Source organism: Ursus americanus, chromosome 14 (assembly GCF_024610735.1).
Source record: "Ursus americanus isolate L20-20 chromosome 14, mUrsAme1.1.p, whole genome shotgun sequence".
In the NCBI taxonomy this organism is placed as follows: Eukaryota; Metazoa; Chordata; class Mammalia; order Carnivora; family Ursidae; genus Ursus; species Ursus americanus.
The window spans coordinates 66884814-66909373 of record NC_142140.1 but is presented as its reverse complement, the minus strand read 5'-3'; the positions used below and the strand labels follow the sequence as shown (position 1 = coordinate 66909373).

At 52.3% G+C, this 24560-nt stretch overlaps 1 protein-coding gene across 4 annotated transcripts in view; it reads right to left on the bottom strand.

Annotated features, from left to right (window-relative positions):
* ARHGAP44 (Rho GTPase activating protein 44) overlaps positions 1 to 24560 on the bottom strand; it is a 164582-nt gene that overhangs the window by 8394 nt on the left and 131628 nt on the right. For 3 of the 4 annotated variants that reach the window (XM_045797209.2, XM_087867629.1, XM_087867631.1), the window contains 8 exons: positions 24208 to 24319; positions 23717 to 23798; positions 20816 to 20896; positions 18219 to 18332; positions 17480 to 17571; positions 15706 to 15886; positions 4164 to 4385; positions 333 to 490 (listed from right to left, as the gene is read on the bottom strand). In XM_045797209.2, coding sequence (XP_045653165.2) covers positions 333 to 490; positions 4164 to 4385; positions 15706 to 15886; positions 17480 to 17571; positions 18219 to 18332; positions 20816 to 20896; positions 23717 to 23798; positions 24208 to 24319 — 1042 coding nt within the window. The remainder of the gene's footprint in view (positions 1 to 332; positions 491 to 4163; positions 4386 to 15705; positions 15887 to 17479; positions 17572 to 18218; positions 18333 to 20815; positions 20897 to 23716; positions 23799 to 24207; positions 24320 to 24560) is intronic. The other variant, XM_087867630.1, reaches the window with a different exon arrangement.

Below are 24560 nucleotides of genomic sequence, written 5' to 3'. Positions count from 1 at the left end.
TGCACAAGACTGAACGCAGCATCTTAAAAGGTGGAGGTACGGCCCGGCAGGGTCTGTGGAAGACACGTGTCATCGTGGGCCATGCTGTCTGCACAGAGGTCTCGGCGTACCCCCTACTGAGCCCGCTGTTCATATGAGTGCCACGAGGAATAAAGATGAAGTGGTCCCTTTTGGAGTTGGTTAACTCCCCAAAGTTCTAAAGCCCAGCCTAGGGATTTTTCATGAGGTCACATGGTCTCTTAACGTCCACACCAAGAGAGGAAAAGGAGTGTCCAGGCAGCATGACAGCTGTCCCCAGCCGGAGACCCACGTGAAGGGTTGCAGTGACGTACCTTTCCGAAGAGTGTGCGGGCTCTGGTCTGGGGGCGGCTGGCTGGGGCTGGTGCCCGCTTGGGCCCCTGGCTGCGTCCCTGTGCCGGGCGTCCCCTGGCTGGAGCCTGGACTTCCTTTCTGTGCAGATCCCGGAGAAAGCTCCTTGCTTTTCGACGTGCTGGAACAGAAGCACACGGGACAAGATAGGCCCTGGACTCAGGCAAACGCAGCACCAGCCTGTGGGTCGCAATCCCACGTGCTCCGCTGGGCCAGCTCTTGGTCTGCCCCACGCCCTTCAGAGATGCTCCGGGAGAGGGGACTGGCCCTTCTCAGGCTCTGGGGACCTGCGTTCCACTCCTACCTCCACACCCCTGGTGCCAGCTCCCTCTCCATGCCTCTGCCCTCTGTCTGCCAGGAGACCACGAGCATCCCCACCCTGTCTTGTGGCCATGGCTCTCCGCTGAGTTCCCTGACCTCCACACCACAGCCCCGGGCAGGGGAGGGCTCTGGGACCCAGCCTGGGTGTCAGTCCCAGAAGCCCCCCACCCGCAGTGCTCCCACATATGGCCAGTTCAAGTCCCAGCCCCCCCCGCCAGGCCTAGGAGGCTCAGGGCCAATGGTAAGGAGGGTCTCTGGCGTCCCTTGAACTAACAAGGGGACACCCTGGGTCACCATGTCCCAAAGGGGATTCATCCTTCACTGCTGCCTCTCTCCAGGCATTGTCCTAAGAATACAGTACATATTCAAAGACACCCTACTCCACCCCACAGAACAGGGACAGCTAAGAGATGGCCAGGTCGTCACTCCCCACCATCCCCCAACACGCCCTCCACAGCAGACATTCCTAATAGAGCTCCAGACGTGCCCCCACCCCGAGCCCCTCAAAGGGTTCTCGCTCTTTCTCCCCCTTATACTCCAGGCAGCCCCTAGCACATCAGGATGACAGCTACCCGTCACCCTTGTTAGAAACCACCGGGATCCTCATGCCCTCGGGTATCGGGCATGGGGACAGGGACCTAAATCCTTCGCAATGGCTACCCCTTTGCCACAGAAACAGGCAGAGCCTATTTGTTCCCTAAAATTATCTAGAAGCCCCAAATATTAAAGAGCTAGAGATCCGCCAGCCCTTCCCAGCGGGGCACGGCCAGAAGGGCTGGGAGGCAGGAACAGGGGCTGGAAGAGCAAACTCCACAGTGCAACTAGCTCCCCCCACGTGAAGAATTAAGGGACCGTCGAGCCCAAGGCACCGCAAACTCTCTCCTTCTCAGGGTGAGCTCCATTCAAACCACACCTGGGTAATCCCCCCCCCCACCCCCCCAAAGCCATTTCATCCAGAGGGGCTGGAAGAGCGACTCCTTTCTCTGTTTAACGAAAAACAACTTGGGAGGTAAGAACCGGTCTTACTCTTCCTCACGCCCAAAGTCACCAGGCACCCAGGTATTATGGCCAAATACCTACCTACCCTTCCCTCCGTCTCTGCCACCATCAAGAGGTAGCGAAAACAATAAAAAGAAAACACAAAACAAGCAAGCAACAAAATTCGCTTTTTGTGGGATACTAGACTCTTCTTCCTTCCTTTGGATTGAAAGACATCTGCCCCGGGAATCTCTGGACCAAGCAACTTGTCCTTCTTTTCCCGCCCACTTGGGACACTCCCCCCACTACAGAAGCAGGTATTTACCTACTTAGCCTCCCGGCTCACTCTCCAGCACAGATGCAGCTGACCCAGTGGGAGAGGTGGAGTGTAAGGTGGTTACTAAGGAGCGCTCAATGGAGGAGGCTCGGTTAGGACACACTCAAGGACAGGTTAGTTCTGGGACGTGTGACGCAGTGAGCTGGGGTGCAAGGGGGCAGGAAGCAGCGGTCAGGGGCAGAGTTAATGCCAAGCAGAAGAGGCTGAGCCTGGCTGGAGAGAGCAGCCAGGTCTGGAGGGGGCGGGCCTGGGCGGAGAATGGGGAGGCTGGAGCAAGCCAGAGAGAGGGGAGGGGCTGCCATCCTAGTGTGTGTGTGTGGGGGGGGGGGGGGCGACAGGAATCCAGCTATTGGAGGAAACATCATCTGGGCTGCAAATGTCCAGAAAACAGAAAAAACAAACAAAAAAACCCCCAATGCAACACCCGTTTGTATCGGGAAGAATCCACATGGGCAGAGAAAAAGAATGGTAGAGAAACATGGGCACCCAAGGGAAAGCCTCGGAGCTGGGTACCCCCAAAAAGGGACACGGTATGAGCAATGGCAATGACCTCTTAAATCCTCTGAGCCTGTGTGTGCTGCTCCTGGCCCATGAGTGAGTCTCAGGGCCACCCATCTATGACATTCGGGAACACCTTCAGAGGCTGGGGAAATCCATTTTTGAGGGGCGCTTTCTAGAAATATTTTTTTATACGTCAAAGAGCATTTAGCACCGAGTGTTGGTTGTAGGATAGGAAAGCAGGATGAAGCCAAGAAGACTGCAAAAAGGGAACCATTCCAGCAGCTCTCCTGGATTCGCTCATTTCCTCCTTGTCAGCCTCTCTGGTCCACAGAGATCACTCTCCGTGTCTCTGCTGAACTTGTTCTCCCGCACCTGCCTCTCCCAAGGGGACCACAAGCCTCTCGAGGGCACAGCCAGGGCCGGCGTCCCCGCGCCCTGAGCCATCGACGACGACCCAAGCACATCCACTGTCACCTCCCCACTCCTGAACGCTGACTGTCCCATTTTCCTTTTGTCATTTCCTCGTTTCACGGGGGAAAATACTTCCTCCTCGCTAAAGGAGGAAAACCTACCCTGCAGTCCCTTTGTTAGGGAGCTGGTATTTGCGTGAGTGTATGTGTAGGGTAAAGATCCGGTGAAGCGGCACCGTTAAGTGTCCGACTCTTGGTATGGGCTCAGGTTGTGAGCTCAGGGGCATGAGATGGAGACCCGCATTGGGCTCCACACTCAGGGCGTAGTCTGCTGAAGATTCTCCCTCTCTAAAACAAATAAATAAATCTTAAAAAAAAAAAAAAAAGATTGGATGCAAAGGTTCAGCCTCCCAAAGGCTCTAAGATCTTTTCAGCAGGAGCCACGGGGGGAATGCTGTCCCCCTAACAGAACGCACAGCTGCCTCTGATTCAAGCAGCTCTCCCACTTCTCAGAACTGTTTCAGAACAGACAGAAACACCCAGCAAAGTGGTCTTGCGCCATTCCCACTTCCAGGATGCCCCTTCAGAGGAAGGGCCAGCTGAGAGGCCCCTCTCTGCTGGGACCCTGTATGGCCATGTGCCCTGGATTCTGAGCACTGGGACGGGACTGCCCTAAGGGCACAGATCCCACGTTTCATCTCTGGATGGACTCGGTCCTCCATAAATATTCCCTGAACTAGGGGTGCTGTGAGCTTGCTCGCTTTCTTCTTCGCTGGAACGAATGGGAACACAGCCCGGCATCACACTGCACAGGTCCCCAGGCCCCGCGGGACCACAGGACCGCCACTCCTTCCCTGATTTGCACCCACGTAAAGGAGGGGGGACAGCTCCTCCGAATCTAAAGGTAGAGGAGAGAAAGGGAGAAATACCGCAACCCCGTATTTCAAACTCGGGAAGTCATCACGGCAGAAGAGGAAGGGGAGACGAGAGTTGGCAACTTAGCGCTCTCACGGCTTTAGCGAGCTGCCACCTTGCGCGCTTGCTGGGGGATGCTATTCTCGGGAAGCCCGGGCTCCATCTGACAATCGGGGATATGGGGGGGGGGCTGGGAATCACTCGCTGCGTGCCAGCAGGATGCAGAAAGCCAAACACAAAGGCTGGAGGTGACAGCATCCACCAGGCCCGGAGGGGGCGCAGCCAACCCGCCCCCGCCCCGCGCGCGCCGCGGCCGGCCTGGCCCCGCTTACCTGGTCCGCTCGGCCCCGGGCTGGAGGCCCAAGCCCGACGGCGACAGCGAGGGCGCCGCGGGGCCGTCCGGGGGCTGCTCCGGGAGGGGCGACGGCAGAGGCGCGGCAAGCTCGGCGGGCGGCGCGGGGGGCTGCATGGTGGGCGGGGCGCAGGACGCCTTCCTGCCGGCCGAGGAGCCTCTTCGGGCCACCCAGGACGTGTCCATGACCCTCACGCCCATGCTGGCGAGGGACACAAAGACACCCGCTTACCCACGCGTGACCAGGAGCGGGCGCCCTCCCCCGCGCCGCGGACACATTCAAGCACGTCCGCCAGGAGAGCAGCAGCGTAGCCTTAGCACCCTCCTGGGCCCGGGAAGCGAGGCCGGGCCGCGGCGCTGCGCTGCGCCAGCCCCAGGGTGCTCCCGGGCCTGGGCGCTCCAGCGGCCCCGGCGCGCCCGGCGGCTCGCTTCCTCCCCCTGCCAAAGCCAGCTGGCCTCAGGATCTGCGTGTGGAATCCAAGCTCGCCCCCAGAGCAGAATGCAGCCTCTCTGGGGGGGACTCCCTCCCTCCCCCGAGTGGGAGATGGAGGTGGGCAGGAGGGGGGGGGCAGGGGGCAGCATCGCACTAGAACGCGGTGGCACCGACCAGCGGGAGACGTCTAAATATCCTTTTTGTCCCTTGGGGTCTAGGGCACAGGCCCGAGCCAGGGCTCCTGCACTAGCCCCGGGACCCTGGCCGAGCTACAATCTCTGTAGGCCACACCTGCGGGTCTACTCGGCAGGTAAGGGGCTGCCCACGCCTATGGTCACTCCGGGTGCGACTCAGTTTTAACCACGGAGACCCAGCTGCCACTAAGCCGGCCAAGCAACCAGACACGGCACATTCACCCTCTCGCAGAGCTCACTAAAGGCGTGGCTTGTTTTCAGAGATTGAACGTGGCCTCGTAGCTACCCGAGGATACCGTACCTTTGGATTTTCCTAAGGCTGCAGGGACAGAAACATACAGATATTAGTGTCAAAAAAACTATGCCTTCCTTTGGACGCACAGGTTGTCTCGTCAAGGTCAGGGTCTGAGCGTGGGGCTTTTGCTGTGCGGTGAAATTGTTTCAACTTAGCTGGGCTCTCTAGTGAAAGGGACTCTTCTGTTTGAAGGGGCGAAGATCCTATCCTTTATTTCAGCAGGAATAAAGACAGAAGCTGGAGAGCGGATACTGGTGTGTGCAGGGGTGGCGGGGAGAGGGTGTCCTAAGGGAGAATAAAAGCCGGTAGAAATAGCCAAATGCTGGCTTCCAAGTTACATGATTTAGAAGGCTATTCGTTCTTGCCTCTGGTCTAGGAGCTAACTGGTACGTGGGATGAAGTCGAGGCCTTCACTGACCAAGCCAAGCCCTGACATTCCCAGCACTAAGGGGGAGACACACATTCGAGCAGGGAGGAAACGTCCCAGCATCTGTGTCTGGCACGTATAGACAGGCACAGTGGGGTGTGGCTATGAGCACAGTCCGGTGCTTACTCTGACCCACACCGATCAGAGGCACAGAGCTCGTACACTGTGAATTCTGCCCACCCGGAAGGGCATTTACCGTACAGACCAGCAGCAAGATTCAACCAACCAACCAAAAAGGTTCAAGTCTGGAGATCGGCTGTAGTGGGTAGGATTTGGGTCCTTTAAGGAAGCGAGCCGTGAGGTACAGCCCGCCGCGAGACGGCAGTCAACGCTGAGCAGGCACTAGGATGGGGACAGCCTCCTGACGCTTGTCATGTCCTGTCATCGTTACTATTTCTCACCTCCCTTGTATGGCTCCCAGGAGGCACCTGGGGAGTTGGGGGGGCGGGGTTCCAGGGGCTGGGTCTCTTTCCAGGACCCACTAGTTCTCAAGTCGTCTTGGGTCTGAGGACCCTCCATCAAAAAAGAAGAACGTCCTACAGGGGATCCAGAATCACTCCTGGGAGCCATGCAAAACTCGGGGACAAGGTCCAGTTGCACCCCCCCCCAACATTTAAAGGGGACTGCAAGGGACTATCAAACTATGGGCTTCCGAATTTATCAGGATGAAAAGCACAACAAGCTTAGTATTCAGCTCGGGGAAGGGAAGTGATAGCACTTAGGTGCAGTGGTGGGCGAGGACGGCATGCATGCAAGATGTTGGCCATGGCGAGCCACAGAAGGAGCCCTAGGGGACGTCGGTCTCCCCCATTCTCCTTACCCTCTGCTCTTTCACGTAGAAAGACCTTTCCATTTGGGGGTGGGGGTGGGGAAGCACTGGGTGGGCATGGGCTCCAGGCTCAGGGCTCCTGGGGGATGCCTTCTACTTCCAACGGCATCTTCAAGCATCAGCAAGCTCGGACACCAGCCTCCCTGGTGATCCGGTTTACCAAGCAAAGGGGCCAGCTAGGGCATCGCGGACAGACTGAGCGAGACCCGCGAAGTACTCGTGGCAAAAATCAGCAACCGAGAACTAAGAGCTGAGCGCACAGCACACTTCTGCTTTTACAAAGAGACCGCTGTGCCGCGTGCGATCTGCACTTTCCCCGCTGAAACTCCTTTCTGGGGGGAGGCAGCACCTCACGTTCCCAGTGCACGTGCGTCAAACATTCGCCCATCTTTTCAAAAAGCAATCTAAATCTTTACAGAGTGAATCAATCACAAAGGCAGTGCTCCTGGGGGGGACTGAACGCCTATTTGCTTTCAGGAAAAAAAAAAAAAAAAACTGGTATAAATAAACGGAATATTTAAATGTCTGAATGTCTACATGAAATCCAACCTGAAGACAAAAACTGTAAAACTGCTTGGCACACTGCCACGGAGGGGAAGCTATTCAGAGATGGGAGGACTGCGACCCAAAGGTTATAGAAGTTTGTTTCATCACAGAAAGAAGCAATGGTAGCCAGCAATCAAGAAACTGATTGTGTTTACCAAGAAAGGGGTGAAATGGAAGGGCAATTAACCAAACACAACGGGCGCCACTAGAAGTCACTGTGCAGATATCTCAGGCCAGCCTGGATGTCAAAGGCTTCCTGTGGCCCACTGCTTCCTGGAGAAAACTTAGAGGAACTGGTTTTCAGATCCCTTTCGAGATGAATCCAGGGCAGAGCAAGAAGCCAGAGGCCGGGAAGAAGCTCTAAGAAGAAGCAAAGGGTTTGGAAATTAATAAGCAGGAGGCAGGAGTATATGCCAGAATCCCGGAGGTGACCGCAGGCCAAGGCTCTCTTCTGGCTTTTTCTGGGTCCTGTGGGAGATGGGAGCAAGGAGGCAGGAAAGGAGTGCCTGCATTTAGCCCTGGGATGCCTGTCTCCTACTCCTGTCTCTTAGGGTAACGTGCCAAAGGGGCAGGGAATTCAGAATTCTCAGCCGCTCACCATCGGGATGCCCGTGGGGTGGACCCGGTGACAATTCCTACTGACACACAATCTGTTCTGTTGAACTCCTCCTAGTCTACCAGACCTTATGTTTGTATGGAACTTATCATAGGACACACTTTGTACCTTTCCTAAGACATTGTGCCATGGAAGAGGTTCCAGAACCATCTAATTCTCTAGACCCAGGTAAGCCACTCACTGACTCGGCAAAGCTCTCCGTCCATCCACAGAAGGAGGCTAATACCTCCCATCCCACTTCCAGCATCGCCGTGAAGTATCAGTGACCGAGTGGTAAGATACATTGAGCACGCCCTTGGACCCTTAACCTGGGGGAGAAAGCCAAGTGGCCACACAATGGGCCACGGTGATGGGTGAGGGGTGGGAAACACAGGGTGTGCCCCATAAGAAGTCCGTCCAGCTATGCCAATGGCATTTTACGGGGTTGACAAGTTGGAGAACACGGAGAATCATGGGGCACCTTCATGGAGGGAAGATAAAGGCTGGGTAGCTGGACTGTGAGGAGCTGGAGTGGCAGCTGGGCAGTGGGGTGACCCCACTCCCTGTCCGGCTCACCCCAGTGCTTCAGGGAGCAGCGCCGGCCTCTGGAGGGAGGGATTTGGGGTTTGAATCCCAGATTTTCTCATTACCGTGTGACAGGGATGAGGTATTGAAGCTCTAGGTTCCTCTGATGGTTCTCTGGAAGATGAGAGTAATACTGACCCCTTCACCTTAGGGTCGTAAAGAACGAGGAGGACAGTGTGTACAAATTACAGAGCACCTGCTAAGAAGCCAATAAGCGGGAGCCTTGGCCATGATGATGCTCTCGTCCTGGTAGGTGCCAAGTACAGATTTTTTTTTGGTAATCCTCATGGAGAAAGAAAGAAAGACCGTGAACCTAACCCTAAAACAGGCTCATAGGAGGGGGACAGAAGCATGCGATGCCAGGGAATCAGGCCAGCGGGAGACGGAGACACTGGGAAGACCCCATCCGGGTCATGCCACTTGGGTTTACAGGATCTGCCATGCGACTGTCTTCTCTTCCTATCAAAACACCAAAGATTGGGGGGAGGGGGGTCTCTGGTAGAAGGGGAACGAACAAGGAATAGCAACCCCCTTTTTTCTAGCTTCCTGAGTCTTCTGAGAATCTGGTGAGATGGGCCAGTGTGGGTCTCAGAGGAGGGGAAAGCGTTCTTGGAGGACACTAGGCTTAAGGAACAGAAAAATAAAGAGGGGGTCCTTTCCTTTCCTTAAGTCTTAACACCCGGCCAGGGCATCTGGGTGGGAAAGAAGGGGAGAACCAGAAGGGTCTCGTCTTGGCTGACAAGTTTCCCAAGTTCTTTGGGAAATAAAATGTGTGACGGGGAGGAGGCTCAGGCAGAAATGGCCGCAACCCTTCGCCCTACAGAACGCCTTCCACGTCCCGGGGAGCCTCCTGCAACCTTCCACAGTCCTCGACCAGTCCCTGTTGGCTTTGGTGTATTTTGTGCTTGCAGAATTAGCCCGATTGCCCGTGGGTGGGTGGAGATGGACAGACAGACATTCATGGTGTCCTTAGTGTGATGGCAAAGGAAGGGGTCGGGCAGAGTGCCTCATGGAGAAGCACGCCCGGCCATGTCGCCATCTTAAAAATGGGACAATGTCACTCAGAAGCCTAGTCTAGGTACTCAAATCAGCTGACATTTCCCACAGGCTGGGCATTGTTCCAAATGCTTAAGTAAAATTCTATTTAATGCTCAAAACAGTGCTATTAGTTCCCCATTTCGCATATGAAGAAACAGAGGCATTCAGAGGATACGTCACTTCCCAAGGTCACATGGCCAGAATTTGAACTGGGAAGGGAGCCCGACCCCAAAGTTCATCCTTTGCATGTCCACAGGGTTCTTTCACATAAGGGGGATTCTTCTCCCGCAAGGTGCGTAGACAAGGGAGGAGAAAGGTCAGACCTAGAAATGTCTCCCTGATGCAGGAAGTGAAGTGGTCTTCTTGTTCTGAAGTCTGTAACCTGTAGGTCACACGGGGAGAGCCTAAGATCCAGAACCTTAAAAATTAAGAGAGACAAAGGACGACCCCAGTGGAAGGAGGGAGGAAGGGAAGAAAAAAGCCCAAATCTGAAAGACGGAAGATCAGGCACGTACAGAAAGAATGCATTTATCACGGAGCACGTGCTGTGAACTATTCCAGGGGATGGGTCGTCAACGGTTAGCAGGTGCTTTCTGCTTATTTCCGCTCTGTAGGGCAGACATCTGCCACGATGCTTTTGAATTCTGGTCAGGATTCAAAATCCTAGTCAGAGGTACTAACTAATATATGGTTTTGAAGTACTCAAGTCTAGAGAGATCTGGAAGGTTTTGATCGCTGTTCTAAAAAGCAGTTACATTTGGCAAAGGCCAGCCAAGAGAGAGGAGAAATCTGCCATCAGGGGAATTTGGGAAGTTCCCCAAGCATCCACTGAAGGCTTGTAAGTTCAGGGAATGTTTAAGATAAACTTGGGGGCCAGACAGCAGTGGCAGAGGCCCATGGGGGTCCCCAGATGGTGAGTGACAGGAAATCTAAAAATCCTAAGACTTAGCCTTGCCTAGACTCACTCGGGAAAGGCCAGAACCAGGTAATTTCCAGTTCTTCCGGGAATAGCTAATTCCTTCCTTAAATACATAACAGTGAAATTTCTTCACCTTCCCAGTACAAATAAAGGCTGGAGTCATCTGACCACATCTCGCAGACCCTATCTCAGCACCCACAAATGCGTAAATCCTGGCGACGTGGAAGCTGAGCTGGGACCCTGGGCCAAGAATCTACCTCTAAAAAGGTCCATTTGGCCAATGCAAACCCAAAATAGGAGTCAAATTTCCCACCGGTACCCGGGATGACTTTGTAAGTAAGCCTGTCTTCAGACAGCTTCCAGCTCTATCTGAAATAAAATTACTGCACTGGCTAGCCACGACGACATGCCTTTCGGGGTCACGGTCTCTGTATGCTGTCCATCCTCCCCCGCAGGGTCTGCAAAACCAGGCTTTTGGACCCCTAGTTCTGGTTGGCGGGTGACCACGGGCTTTCTGATTTAATACATTTGGGCAAGGAAGCATGTCACGGCCACTTTATGAAGATTCGTGACCTGTGATGATGTGCTAAGACTCTCAGAAGTCACACACCACATGAACTGGTTTCCGCGTGTTGAGTCACGTGTTCCTTCTCAATTAAAGGTGCCTGTTCCAAACTGAAGGTCCAAATGGGACAAGACCCATCTCAGAGCAGGTGTCAGGCACAGGCAAAGAATGCATCACCCACCAAACTGAGCTCTAGAGACTGCCGGCTTGGAGTCAAGATCCCCATAGATTTTGGGGTTGCAGTCAAGTGGCTCTGGGGACCAGACCACTGTGGGACAAACAAAATGGCGGCAGGCATGTCAGTTTTCGAGAGTTGAAAGGGGACTGAGTGCCGGTCTTCTGAGTATTAAGAGCCAAGGCCACTGGGATTTCTGTGGACAGAATGCCATCCTGCTGGGACTCCAGAGGCTAAGGACCGAGCCAGTGCAGTGGCATGGATGCCAACCAGGAGGATAAGAGTGGAGAGCATGGGCCGGAGCCAGAAGGCAGCAAACAGGCAACAGGGAGACTGGTGTGTGTGAGATGGGCTGCGGTGGTTCTGGTGGGGTCTCTGAAGTGTATGGCGGGCAGGGAGTGGAGGCAGAGAGGAGTAGAAAGAGGCAGGACAAGAGCTATCAGGGGGAGACATGAACGAGGAAGGAGGGTCCACCACTGACATCACTTCTCTTCTCGCCTCGAGGCTTGTCCTCTCAACTATCCCAGCTGACTTTGTTCATTCTCGGCCAGAGACACGGCCGATGGAGGCGTGGACACAAATGCTTAAGGGCCATGGGTCCCTCCTGACCAACAGGCAAGAGAGTGCAGACATCTTGGCCAACTCGTTGGGAGGCAGTAAGGCTCACATAGAAAAATATGTGATGGGACCAGGAATGACACTCTTCCATTGTCAGAAAAATAAAAGGGATCTGCAAGGTTATTTTCATGTATTATTTGGGACAAAGGATCCATGAAACAGATGTCGCTTTTTTTATAAAACAAAAGGCCAATACTAACAACGCATGAAAAATACATAGTAACCTGTACCCTCAAATTTCCAAGTCGGAGCTTACACAGGTGGAAGGGCACACGGGGTGACCTAATCCATACTTTGTGGTTCAGAGTGCTGGCAGAGTCAGGACAGCCCGTATCTCACGCCAACACCCCAGGGCTACGGGAGGAGAGGTTTTTTTGGGTTTTTTGGGCTTTTTGTTTTTTTTACCAGAGGAAACTTTTGAAAATTTTTTAAAGAACTGTATCACTGCCAGATTCTTTATTCACGATGGCAAAATCCTTCTGTGATTCAGTGCATCTCGACCCTAGAGGCAGATGAGCATCAGCGAGGACACTTTTAAAAAATACCCGTGCCTGAATCCCAGCCCAGGCCAATTAGGGCAGCCTCGAAGAATGGGATTTTTCTAAAAGCTTGTTTTATCTTTTGTTGGGCAACAAGGCACCCTCAAAACGAAGTAGCTTATTAATCTCGGTCGCAAATCCACCCTGGGCAGAGTTCAGCAGACACAGCTGTGTACCGTACATAGCATTTGCTGAGAGGGTTCAGCTTGGCAAGGAAGACCCTGAGACCATTCCCTCCCAAAGCTGGTAAGTGGGCATTGGCTGTCAGCTTGGTGCTCAGCTGGGGATGAAGGTGGGGGGCTTTAACTTTCTTCAAGGGGATGCCCGGGCTCCCACATGGTGAGGTAACTGGGTTCTGAGAGCGAGTATTCAAGAGACCCAGGCTTAATCGACAAGGCTCTTTCTGACCCAGCTTCCGAAGTCCTAGGACATCACTGCCGCCACGTTCTGGTAGATAAGTCGGTCGTTGAGGCCAACTCATAGTCCAAGGGAGTGCGGTTAGATTTCCACCCTTTAGGGTGGGGGAGAACCAAGCACCTGCTGCCATTTTCACCACAAAGCTCCTGGCAGGTGGAGGGATGTATTAGGTCCCCATGGCTGCCGTAACAAGTACCGCAAAGTTGGTAAATGACGGAAATCTATTCCCTCGCCGTTCTGGAGGTCAGGAAGCCAAAATCAGTGGCAATGGGCTGAAATTAAGATGGCAGGAGGGCTGAGAAGCATTCCAGGGCGTGCGGCCACGTCCTTAAATCTCTCTCTGCTCCATCTTCGCATTTTTCCTTCTCTGCTTGCCTATGTCAAATCTCCTTCTGCATTTTATGATACACGGGATTGCATTTAGGGGCCATCCTGGTAATCCACAGTGGTCCCCTTAGTTCACGACCCTTATTTTAATCACATCCGCCAAGACCCTTTTCCCAAATAAGGTAATATTTACACGTTCTGGGGTTCAGGACCTGCTGCCAGCTTTGGGGGGGCATTATTCTGCCAACCACAATAATGAGAAAGGTGGATGTGACCTCCAAAATCTGCCTCCAGGTCTTGCTGAAGAAACTCAGTTCCGGAGCCATCCTGAGTCAAAGGCAGCAGGACCAAAGCCTGGAGCTGGGATGGGAGTGAACCACTTTGTATGATATCTAGGACATAGCAGCCATCAGCCAGGAAAATTATATCCAATTGTTTTGTTTTGTTTTAACTTGATCAAAATGCTCTCGTAAAGTGAGCTTTAATTTGTCAGTGTTTCGAGAGGGCAGTTTGAAGACTTTAAAATGTGTCTCATAGATCTTAAGAGCTCAGAAACGGGATAAATGTGGAGAGTTCCTCTACGGTTGCTGAAATAGCACAGGGGTCTTCAGCTGATGTAAATGGCTTTCTTCTCCCCCCAAACACTTACAGCTTTAGGCTTCTGTTTCTGGGAAAGCTGGTAGGAACTGATCTTCTGTAAGCTCACTGGTACCTTCAAGTACCTGGGCCAGTACCCCAGACAACGGGAGCAAGGGTGACCCTAAACCAGTAAGACCTCCACTTAATTTAACGTTCAATACAAATTTTAAAATACATAAACTACATCCATTTAGCATGCAAGAGTGATCTATGCATCCCCTAGACCCTCGAGTAGATGGTGGCAGTTTTGGCTTTATATCAGAACAGCGTGTGAATAATTTCCAAAGTTCTTGAATGACCGATCGTCATCAGACAGGGGGCAGTTGCTTACCATATCATCATTCAAGGGGCACCTGGGTGGCTCGGTCGGTTAAGCGTCCGACTCCTGATCTCAGCCCAGGTCTGGATCTCAGGGTTGTGAGTTCAAGCCCCGCACTGGGCTCCACACCCAGCAGGGAGCCTACTTAAAAAAAAATCATCATTCAAGTTTTTGCCTCTGCGTGCGTACTATGGGGGCCGGCGGACTTGACTGCCCCAAGATTCCACAGTGGTAACGCTCCCATAGATAGCATCCAGATTGCTCTTCACAGGGTTCTGGGAATTTGACAGGGCCTGGCAGGAAAAGGACAGAGCAGCACACCTCGGAGGTAGAAACACGAGGGCCAAAGGAGTTCTCCAAAACCCAGCTGGGACCAGAATCCGTCCTCCAGGGTATCTCTTCGGCTGGACATATTTCTCAAAGGAACAGATTTGCTTGAACTGAGATTAAAAACAAAATCCGAGGCACTTGCTCATATGAGCTCCTCTCTCTGCCTCTTTCTGTGTCTGTCTCTCTCTCACCGTGCAAAGATCGGATTCCAAGTTTGCTCTTTTTTAAAGACTTAAGGAAGGGCCCCTGGGTGGCTCAGCTGGTTAAGCAGCGGACTCTTGATTTCAGCTCAGGTCATGATCTCAGGGTCCTGGGATCGAGCCCCGTGTCCTTGGACTCTGCGCTCAGCCGGGAGTTGGCTTTGGGATTCTCTCTCCTTCTGCCCCTCCCCCCCAATAATTAAATACATCTTTAAAAAAAAGATTTAAGGAATTTCCCCTTACTCTCTCCAACTTCTAGGAATTTCTCGGGCTGGAGAACAATAACCAAAAGCACAGAGCAGATAAACACCCTCCCCCCCACACCCCTGCTTCGGGCTGCCTCACACAGCAAGTGTCTCTGCGGGATAAGGAGACAAGCAGGGATCCCATGATCCCAGGACACAGGTCCAGGTCCCCAGTGCCAGCTCTCACTCGGGAACTAAGAGGGGTGAACAGTAAGACTCACGTGCCCCTACAGTTCTTGGTTTTCAACCTTCCCTCTGAGGCCCTTCAGGCCATAACCCTTGCAAGCAAGCAGATCTTTCTGGCTGCCTCGTGATCTATCAGGGAGGGAGGCAGAAAGCTGTTGTCTGAATCTCTGTAAGCTACGGGTCCATTTTGAAAGAGCAGCCACTGAATTCTGTGTTCCAGTAGCAATTTTTAATTCTTAACCAACGCTGACGCGACTGGCTTGCTGGAGCGAACAAGGCAACACTCGTTCCTTCTGTAAGACACACCCGCTGTCACCTTGAACTTGCGGGGTGCTCTCAATCCACGCGCTCCTGCTGCCGTGGCTGACGCTCCCCACGAGTCCGCTGGGCTTGTCCCGAACCCGGCTGATGCCCATTTTATCTGTTCCGGGGATCCCAGTATGCAGTTCCACGTTACGGAAACGGATCTGAACGGAGTGTCGAGAGGGCCGTTCCCACGCAAGTTCCGTCGGACGCGCTTACGAGTCTCGTGGCAACTGCACCCTGGGACGTGTAGGTGTCACTCATAAAAGATGGGAAGAAGGATTTTACACTCAGACTGCTTTGAGGTTAGGTTTGCTCTTTATTTTAAAGAGGCTGAACCTGGAGATGTTGAACCCCGCGTTCAAGGAGATGCTTACGCAGGAGTGTCGCTGAAGAAGGGGGAGGGGCAGAGCCAGCATCAGTGAAAAACCATTCCGGATCTGAGAACTGACATAGGTTTAGACATCTGGCGTGAAAATAAAGTGTTCGTGTATTTCTTTTAATTCCCCTCGTTGACCAACTTTTTTTTTTTCCTGATGAAAAGTCATCGATACAGATCACAACCATTGGCTTAGAAAGCTGCACTTACCTCTGACCCTAGAGCAAGGGAAGCAAGCCCAGGGACTCAGTCGCAACGGCACAGAGGAAACACAGAGAAGGAGGCAACAACTTCATTGCCACAGATCGCTGTAACCGCTGCTAGAGCGTGCAACCTTCCCGGCATTCCGGCTTGGTGTTAACTCCCCATCCCTCCCCCCTCTAGCCCCCCAACGCTGAGAAAGGGACACTGGTTCATACCCATCCTTTTTGTAAAATTCCAGCATCATATTATCCGTGGCGACGCTGAGGGGCCGGCGGGCCTGCTCGGGCTGGCGCCGGTCAGCGGGGTCCATGTCTGGGGAGGGCATGGAGCTGTAGTTGGCGTTGTGGTTCACGTGTACGGGACTCCCGTAATTCCCTGTGATGTTGAACTCTATCTCTGCGGGGAAGAGAGAATGGGTGTACGTGATCTATTGGTCACGCCCTTCCTGGGCAGGAGAGAGAGGAGCAGACGTGGCCTCTCCTCCACACTTCACCCCTAGAAAACTGTGTCCCGTGGTTCGACGTTAGGTCACCTGCTGATACGAATTCATCATATTAGCAGGTGAACACAAATGCTCACCCATCGCGTTAGTATGATGGGCATTAAATAAAGCAATTTCTATTTGTGATTAAAAACAAACAGGAACAGATGGGTACTTTCTGAAAAAGACAAAATCATCTATCTCAAACCTCACGGCTGCAACTGAAACACCAGAGCTGTCTCATTCAAATCAGGAAAAGGGGCAATGCCCACTCCCACCGCTGTTATTTAACACTATCGGAGAAGGGCTGGCCAATGGAATAAGTCAAGAAAATAAAATAAGAGGCAATAATATTGTTTATAGATGATGACATTGTCTTCCTGGAAAACCAAAGAGAAAACATTAAAAAGGATTGGAAACTACAGATTTCACTAAGGCCGCTACAGTTGTTGGCTGTCAAGTGACAAACAGAAGTATCCCATCCTTTCCTAGCCATAACCTGTCTATCTGCAACGGAAATGAATCCGCTCACCCACAAACAACGGAATTATGCCGTAAACTCCTACCTCCTTTATTTCTTTATCCTGATTTCCCACCCTCACCCAACTGTGTGTCATCAACAGAACTCCAGGACAACAGAAGTTCATGGTCAAAACACATGAAACCAAGTAAAGACGATCTAACTTCTTCGATGTTAGATCAGCACTAACTGATTACCTCTGATGGACAGGGCACAGAATTATTAATATTTTATCTTCCTATGAGTGAAATGGTTTACTGCTGTACCGCCAAAAGCATATTCTTGATGTTTACTGAACATAAGCTAAGTGCCACTTAAAACAAACAAACAAACAAACAAACAAACAAACAAACAAACAAACAAACGCTGAATTGAGTATAACAACCGCTGTCTCCTGAAAGCTGTTCCCTTTGAGAGTCATACCCTTACGCAACGGTGTTTCCATGGCTAGGAACATTTAGGAAGCACCTCCGAGGGAGCTGTCTTTACAGCCTAATTTTCAAATACAAAAAAGAATCTCCTCACCTCTGAGCCCCACCTTTACATGTTGAGGGCAACTCAAAGGACACACAAAGGGAGTAACAAAACGATGGCACCCAAGGGAGCCCTGAGCCCTGAATCAAAGTCCACACCCATCTCAGGTCTATGCAGCATCTATAACAGCAGGCGATCCCTCTTTCCTTTTCGTACCAGCATTTCATGATCCATAGATTTAAAGACACCATGGTGTGGACGTTGGACCAGTAAAAATCCACGTACGTGATTAGCGCGGGCAGTGGACACCTGTGGCCAGAATGTCGCTCGGCCCGAGATTAGACGGTAAGAAACCACCATGAGTCTACACCTTTCCTTAGTGGTGTGCACACATGTGTGCATGTGTGTAGAAGGATTAATAACAAACACCTTTGGTTTCAGAAGTTCTGAACGCACCGTAACACTCTTACCTTCCCCTAGCCCCCCGCTCCCACACCTTGATGCCACCACGTACCCCCAGGGAAGAACCAGTCTGCATGCTGGATGATGGGCTCGATGATTCCAACAATCTGCAGGGAAACTGTGGTCATCATCTCCGTGATGTTCCTGCGAGCACAGGGCAGAGACAGGGGCAGGGCCGGGTTACCAGCCGAGGCAGCAGAGAGGCACGCCTTGCCCCATGGCCCAGGGAAGGGCCCCCGGACCCGAAGGCTGCCGACCTAGGTCTGAGAGTAGGCTTTCTCTTCGGGAGGGCACTTCACCTTTCCGAAGCTCTCTCTCCCCTCTACAGAACAGACGTAACCACAGAAGTCCTCCTTATAAGAGATGTGTGAATGAGTAATAGACATGAAATCACCAAGCATCAGGCACCTGTCATTGGGAAGTGTGATTCTCACAACTGCCAGACTCGTCTGCTTTCCAACTCTGTTCTCTCTTTCGAGACAGCCCTCCACCCCCTGCATCCAGAGGCTGGGATGTGCGCTCTTCACAGGGTGTTGGGAAGGCCTTGGAAGAGCGTACCTGGCCCTCTGCGGACTCAGATTAGCTCAGAGAAGACCCTCACTGCAGGCCTGCAGCTCTGAGACCATCAGTGAGAAAGATCTGCAGAATTCTGGGTCTTCTCCTGAGCCTAAAACGTGAGCAGGCAAAGGGAGAAATAGGACTTGACAAACAAGAGAGGCTGATGATTTATCTGGGGCCCTGGCTGTCCTCCCATACGCTACCCCTACACACGTTCCTCTCTGTGTACTCACCCCTCCGCTTGCGGCCACAGGAGGTTGGGTCCTAACACAATCGCTATGTTACTGGGAGTCATCTTGTTTATGTCTTGATATTCTGAGAGCTTGGATAAAAATTTGATCAAGTATCTGAAAGGAAGACAGAGGGCCAGGTTTAACTCGGGCTCAACCCCAGCCACGTTGCCCCGGCATGGGGCAGAAATTTCTCTCACGTAGCCCATCCTACTGACAACAGGACTCATACACCCTGCATTACAATGAAGACGTGTAAGGTGTCAAGCCGCGAGAATGCCTGAGAGACAGGCAGACCCCGATCTCACCTGGCTACACGTCAACATCTCCATCAGTGAACCCTGGCCAGAGAAATTCCCCGTCTTTCCTTTGACCCAGTATCTAGTAACCTGAAGTCCCTCCTTCTTTTCAAACCTCAGTCACCTGACAACCTCCCTGTGTGTGGAAGTGAGAAGCAGAGTGTCCAAGTGTCATCTGCAGGGACCTCTACGTGCTAGGGGTGGCGTCTCCTGGGATTAACCTCAGTGGGGCTTTGAGCGCTAATGGGGAAAAAAAAAGAAAGCTAAACAGAGATTAAGCACAGGAGCCAATAAGTCACTCCTAGAGACCTACCCAAGAGAAATATGCAATGTCAGGCAAGCCAGCCAGAGAGCAGAGACCACCCAAATGTCCACCAAGGGAGAGACGGAGACATAAAATGTGGGCCATCCATACAGTGGAATACTATTCACCCATGAAAAAGGAACAAAGTCCTGACACACGCTACCACATGGATGAACTTTGGGGACATTGTCCTAAGTGAAATAAGCCACACACAAAAGACCACGTGATGTAGGGCTCCCCCTAGGGGAAATGTCCAGCAAAGGCAAATCACAGAGACCCAGAGGGTAATTCGTGTTTGCCAGGGGCCAGGCTGGGCTCGGGGCGGGGGATGGGGAGTGACTGCTAACGGGAACAGGGTTCCTTTGCGGGGTGATGAAAATGGCCTAAAATGAGGGGTGACAGCTTAGCCTCTACACACATAAACGCCAACTAAATCGCACGCTTTAAGAGGACGCAACGGTAGGTGAATTACATCTCAAGGAACTAATGAGGAAGCCGTACATTAAATCGCTCTTGGGATTTTTTTTTTTTTTACTTGTGGTAACATACACATAAAAATCACTACTTTAATCACTGTTCAGTGTAGGGTAGCAGTAAAGTCAGTAGCATTAAATACGTTCGCACTGTAAAGAACCACCACCACCATCCATCTCCAGATCCTCTGCAGCTTCCAGAATCTCTGTATCCATTCAATGCTCCCCTCCCCCTGCCCCTGGCAACACGTCCCCCTTCTCCTTTCTTCTCTGTGAATGTGCCAACTCCAGGTCCCTCATAGACGTGGCATCATCCAGCATCTGTCCTTCCGTCTGAGGACCTTCACCTTTCTGAACCTCTCTCTCCCTCTCCTTCCATGTGGCACCATGTCCTCAAGAGGGACCCGTGTAGCAGTAACACATGTCAGAATCCCCTTCCTTTTTTAAGGCTGAAGAGTGCATCGTACGTGTGTTTTGTTAATTCACCCAGCGATGGCCGCGGGGGCGGTTTTCACCGCATGGCTACTGCGGATGCCGCTGGCGTGCACACGAGCATCGTGTCCCTGCTTTCCCATCTTCTGGGTCTATATATACCCAGAAGCGGCGCGGCCAGATCCGATGGGAATTCTATGTTTAATTTCTTAGGGCGCGCCACGCCGTCGGCTGTTCGGATTTCGAACGGGGAAGCAGAGATACTCGGGCAGATGGCAACAGGAGCTGAAGCCGGGAGTCTGCGTCTAGGGAAACACGGAGGGGAGGTGGCAGGGCCAGGAGCGGGTGCTGGAAGCCGAAGGGAGGAGGAAGTAGAGAGTGTGAAGGAGCAGAAAAGATCTGTAGAAGAGCGGGAAGTAAAATCCCGGGGCGGGGGGGTGGGCAAGGAAAGTGAGAGTGAGAGAGAGAGGTGCAGAAAAGACGTGGTGAACGGTGGAGCAGCAGACGATACTCTTCTGGTTTCTTCCCCCTGCAGAGGAGCTCAAGGACACCTCCACCAAGCAGCTCCGCGTCCTGTCACCCTCCCCAAGCTGTGCCTGAACACTTATCTTTACAATAAACGCACAATAGCGGGGCGCCTGGAAGCGTCTGCCTGCCGGGGTCCTGGGATCGAGCCCCGCGTCGGGCTCCCTGCTCAGCGGGGAGTCTGCTTCTCCCTCTGCCTCTGAGCCTCCCCCCTACTCATGCTCTTACTCTCAAGGGAATAAATAAAAAATCTTTAAAAAATTAACCCACAATATCCTAAAAAGAGCTTGCATTCATCTTGGCTTCTTGCCCATCAGAGAACTCAACGGAATTAGCCAATGGCCCCCAAAGTCATAGAGTGCCTTCCGTTCTGTCCCTTCCTTGGCGACATGGTAATTAATCACCTCGCAGGGTCGTGTCAGGTCGAAAGGAGACGATGCGCGTTAACCATGTGGGGCACCCCCATAAAATGCCGCGCAGGCTAGTTACCGTGACCTTTAGCCAGGAAACCGTGTGTGCGAAGCTTAAATAACCCTGACCCTGCGCCTCCAGGATCTGTCCACTTACCGGATGTTGTTGTGATTGGCCTTGGGCAATTTTTCACAAGCATTCCACAGAGCCTGAAGCCTCTTGTCTTGCTCCTGAATACTGGGGAATAAACAGGAAAGCCAGTGGCTGAGCACAGATCAATGCGATCTCACTGGCGATCATATTAACCAGCTGCAGAACGAGAAGCCACCTGTCGCGACTGACCCCACTGGCGAGCTGCTATTATTCAAGTGCTGGGTGACGACTGTTTCCCTCTCCGTGTCCCCTGTCTTGCCCTGCAAACATCCCCGGCACGTGTCACAGGTCTCAGGTGAATGCAGGCCAGGGGAGCAGGTGGGGGCAGGAGGGAAGAAGCCAGACACCTGTTCGAGAGCAATGCAGAACCGTGGTGGTGTCAGGAGGAAGATTCCGGCACAGAGACCGAGATACAACATACCAGTCAAGGGAGCTCAATCTGCTTACACACCGTGGGGCGGCCTACTGCCCCGTTCAACAGAGGTTATTTAAAGTTCCTTGGCTTCTGACTCATCACAGGTGCTCGACAAGTACCTTCTAAATCAGTACATTTTATGAGCTCGACAGACGTGTAAGGAAATCTGACCTTCAAGGGCTAACTCAGAGAGGGGTAATTTCCACGGAACCAATGATTCTCCATTGTACAAAAGGTCTGCTCCAAGGATTTTTTTTTTTTTTAAATAAGTCCTCTAAGAATGAAAAGAGATTACTTACAGGACTACATTTTATATGTGCTTTTCATGAAAATCTACAACAAGGCATTAGGTTAGGAAGACCCTTCTGCTTGAAGCATGTTTTCTCCAGAAAAACTAAAAGGAAAATGTCAGCAGGATGAGGGCCCAGCTTTGACTCCTTAACCTGGGGCTCAGGCAGGGCGGGGACCACCACGCACACACTTCATCGCTCTGTACCCACAGGTCCTCCCACAGATCCTGACCAAGGGGAGAAGATCTCTCTTTTCCCTCAGGTCGGCCTCGAGGAAGAGGCAAGCACTCTCCAAAACACACTTTGCCTAGGACTCCGCAGTGCAAACCAAACGAGCCATTTAGAGATGGAAAGGTGAACAGACCCTATTTGCAAAGTGGCTGCGATTTGACCAAAGGCTGGACGAAGAGGGTTTGGCGCAGGGAGGCCATTAAAGACCCTGCTCCCTCCTGCCCGTGACCTTGTGCCAATGACTGAATCTCTATGCAACCTCCTCTCCTTCATCTGTAAAATGGGTTCACGGGAATACTTCCCGCCTGGAGTCGGCGTGAGCGGTATAGAGGGTCTGGCTGATCTCAAGCTTTCAATCAGCGTCTAAGGGGAAAGGGCAGATGCTGCCAAGACCCGGCTAGATCCCGATGCCCCGGCTGTCCTCCCGTCTCTAGCTCCTCTATCAAGATCACGTATGCAGTCGGGAAATAAAAGGGACAGTTTCCATCAGAGCATACGGTCTCATTTCTCTTCATCCCTACGACCACTGAGTGGCTCTAGAGAGGCGTGAAGTGCCGTAGGTGGGCACATGGCTTCCAGAACCGGATCCCCTGCACTCGAATCCTCATTCTGCCATTTATTAGATGGCAGGTAACCCGCCGTCACACACCTTCTCTAGGATTCGTCTTCCTCACCTGTAAGCTGGGGAAAACCGCACAACCCACTTTCGCAGGGTTCGTTCCTGTGACAATTAAACGAGTTAGAAGCATAAAATGAGCTTAGAACGGTGACGAGCCTCTAATGAACTCTCGACAGAGGTATTGCCAACGATCAGTATCGTCATGGAGCTCACACCCACGCTCCGCAAGGAGATGTAAGCATTCCAGATAATCAGCCAGGCTTTTTCCACGCTAAGTCTCTACTCCACCTTGGAAAAAACCCAGCTCCATTCAACATGACTGGAGCTAGCTTTCTCTAACGCCACGCACAGAGCCTGGCTTCCCTTGGAGGTCAGCTGGGCTCTTTCAGGGCCCAAGGAAGCACATACGTACTGGAGCATTCCTTCCGACAGGCTAAGCTGGCTGTGCTTTGAGACTAAGCCTACGACTAGGGAGCTCTCGAAATCACGTCCCTTCTTCAGGCACCCAGCTGAGGGCAGCCCACGGACCGGACATCATGTTTTTATATTAGCTATTAATGAGCTGTTATTAATATATTTGTAACGATTACAAATAAGAGTCAAGACCCTGCGACCACTCCCTTGTTCTAGTCTTCTCTCCAGAAGGAATCATGACGATCTGCTTGTGAGCCCTTCCAGAACTTTCTATGCATTGACCCATATATAGTGGCACTCCTAAAATGGTATGGTTTTGAGCATTTTTTTTTAAGCGACAGAATATTGGGGCGCCTGGGGGGGCTCAGTAGGTGAAGCATCTGCCTTTGGCTCAGGTCATGATCTCAGGGTCCTGGGATCGAGCCCCACATCAGGCTGTTCGCTCAGTGGGGAGCCTGCTTCTCCCTCTCCCGCTGCCTGCCACTCTGCCTACTTGGTGCTGTCAAATGAATAAATAACCCCCCCCCCAAAAAAAAGCTTTAAAAAATAACAGAATATCATATGCGTCCTTGTTAACTTATTTTATTTCACTGAAAAGTAAGTCTTCCTATCTTTTCGTGGTAGCAGGAATAGCTCGACCAGGGTTTTTCAGCACTACAAAGTATGTCACCGTGTAGATATGCCACAGTTTATTTATTCATGCCCCTGGTTCCCCACCGATAAATCTTTAATAATATCTAGGCTTTTGCTATTCCAAACAACACCGGCATTGCCATCCTTGTACTTGCTTCTCTGAGTACAAGTATGAGCACTTCTCCATGACATATACCAAGAAGCCAAGTTGTAAGAGCACAGGTTACACGCTTTCATAATTTCAATAAATCCTTCCAAATAAACTCCACCCAACCACAGACTCCAAAATGTTGTCTACTCACTTGGAAGCCTGAATCCACTCGTCATAGAGTTCAAAGGTCATCAGAGGTTCTGGCAACTCTCGGAGGTAAGATTTCAAAGCTCCTAGACAGGGACACAATATTGGCTGTGAGCCACTTTATACCGGCACAGACGAATCCTACCAGCCAGCATCACCCGTGGGGGGTCCGTCGGGGGATGGGTTCCCCTGACCCGCATGCCGCGACCAAACAGTGGTTTCCCACGTGAATGGATTGGAGGCTCTGGCTTGGCAGTGGGACTTGGACTGCCAGTCATGGTTGGTTCCCCCTCTTATTTCCCACCATCCCCTTCTCTTCTCTTGCCACTCTGCGGAGATCTTCCCTCAAGGGGCCCCAGCAATCAGGCTTAAAACTGAGCCCTGGGTGGATATCTGAAGCATGCTGGGAAGCCGAGGGTCATGTGATGACACGTCCTTCCCCGTGAGCCTCTCCAGCACCAGCGAGCCCCTCACTAAGGGGCGGAGGGCGCGTACCTGCGATTGCATGGGGGTCCGCTGAGTACTCCTGGACGTCCACCACGCAGCAGTCCAGGGCAGCTTTCAACTTCTTCAACTTGGAGGCAGACGGCGCTACTCGGAAGAGTCCCTAAAACAACGCAGAGGGTCAGTGCACAGCCCTGCAACTCAAAGGCCTGTGAGCAAAAGGAACAGAAAGTCTCCCCGCTCCCTTCCTCCAGAATCTCCTTGACGCGCTCTGCTCACCACCATCTCCCAATAGCGTAGCTGCCCGCTCTCTAAAGGGCTCCTCCTTTAGACGTAAGCAACTTTTGAGCGGGAACTGGTGAGTGGGAACTCACCCCCCTTGATGTCCCCAGTGCCTAGGACGG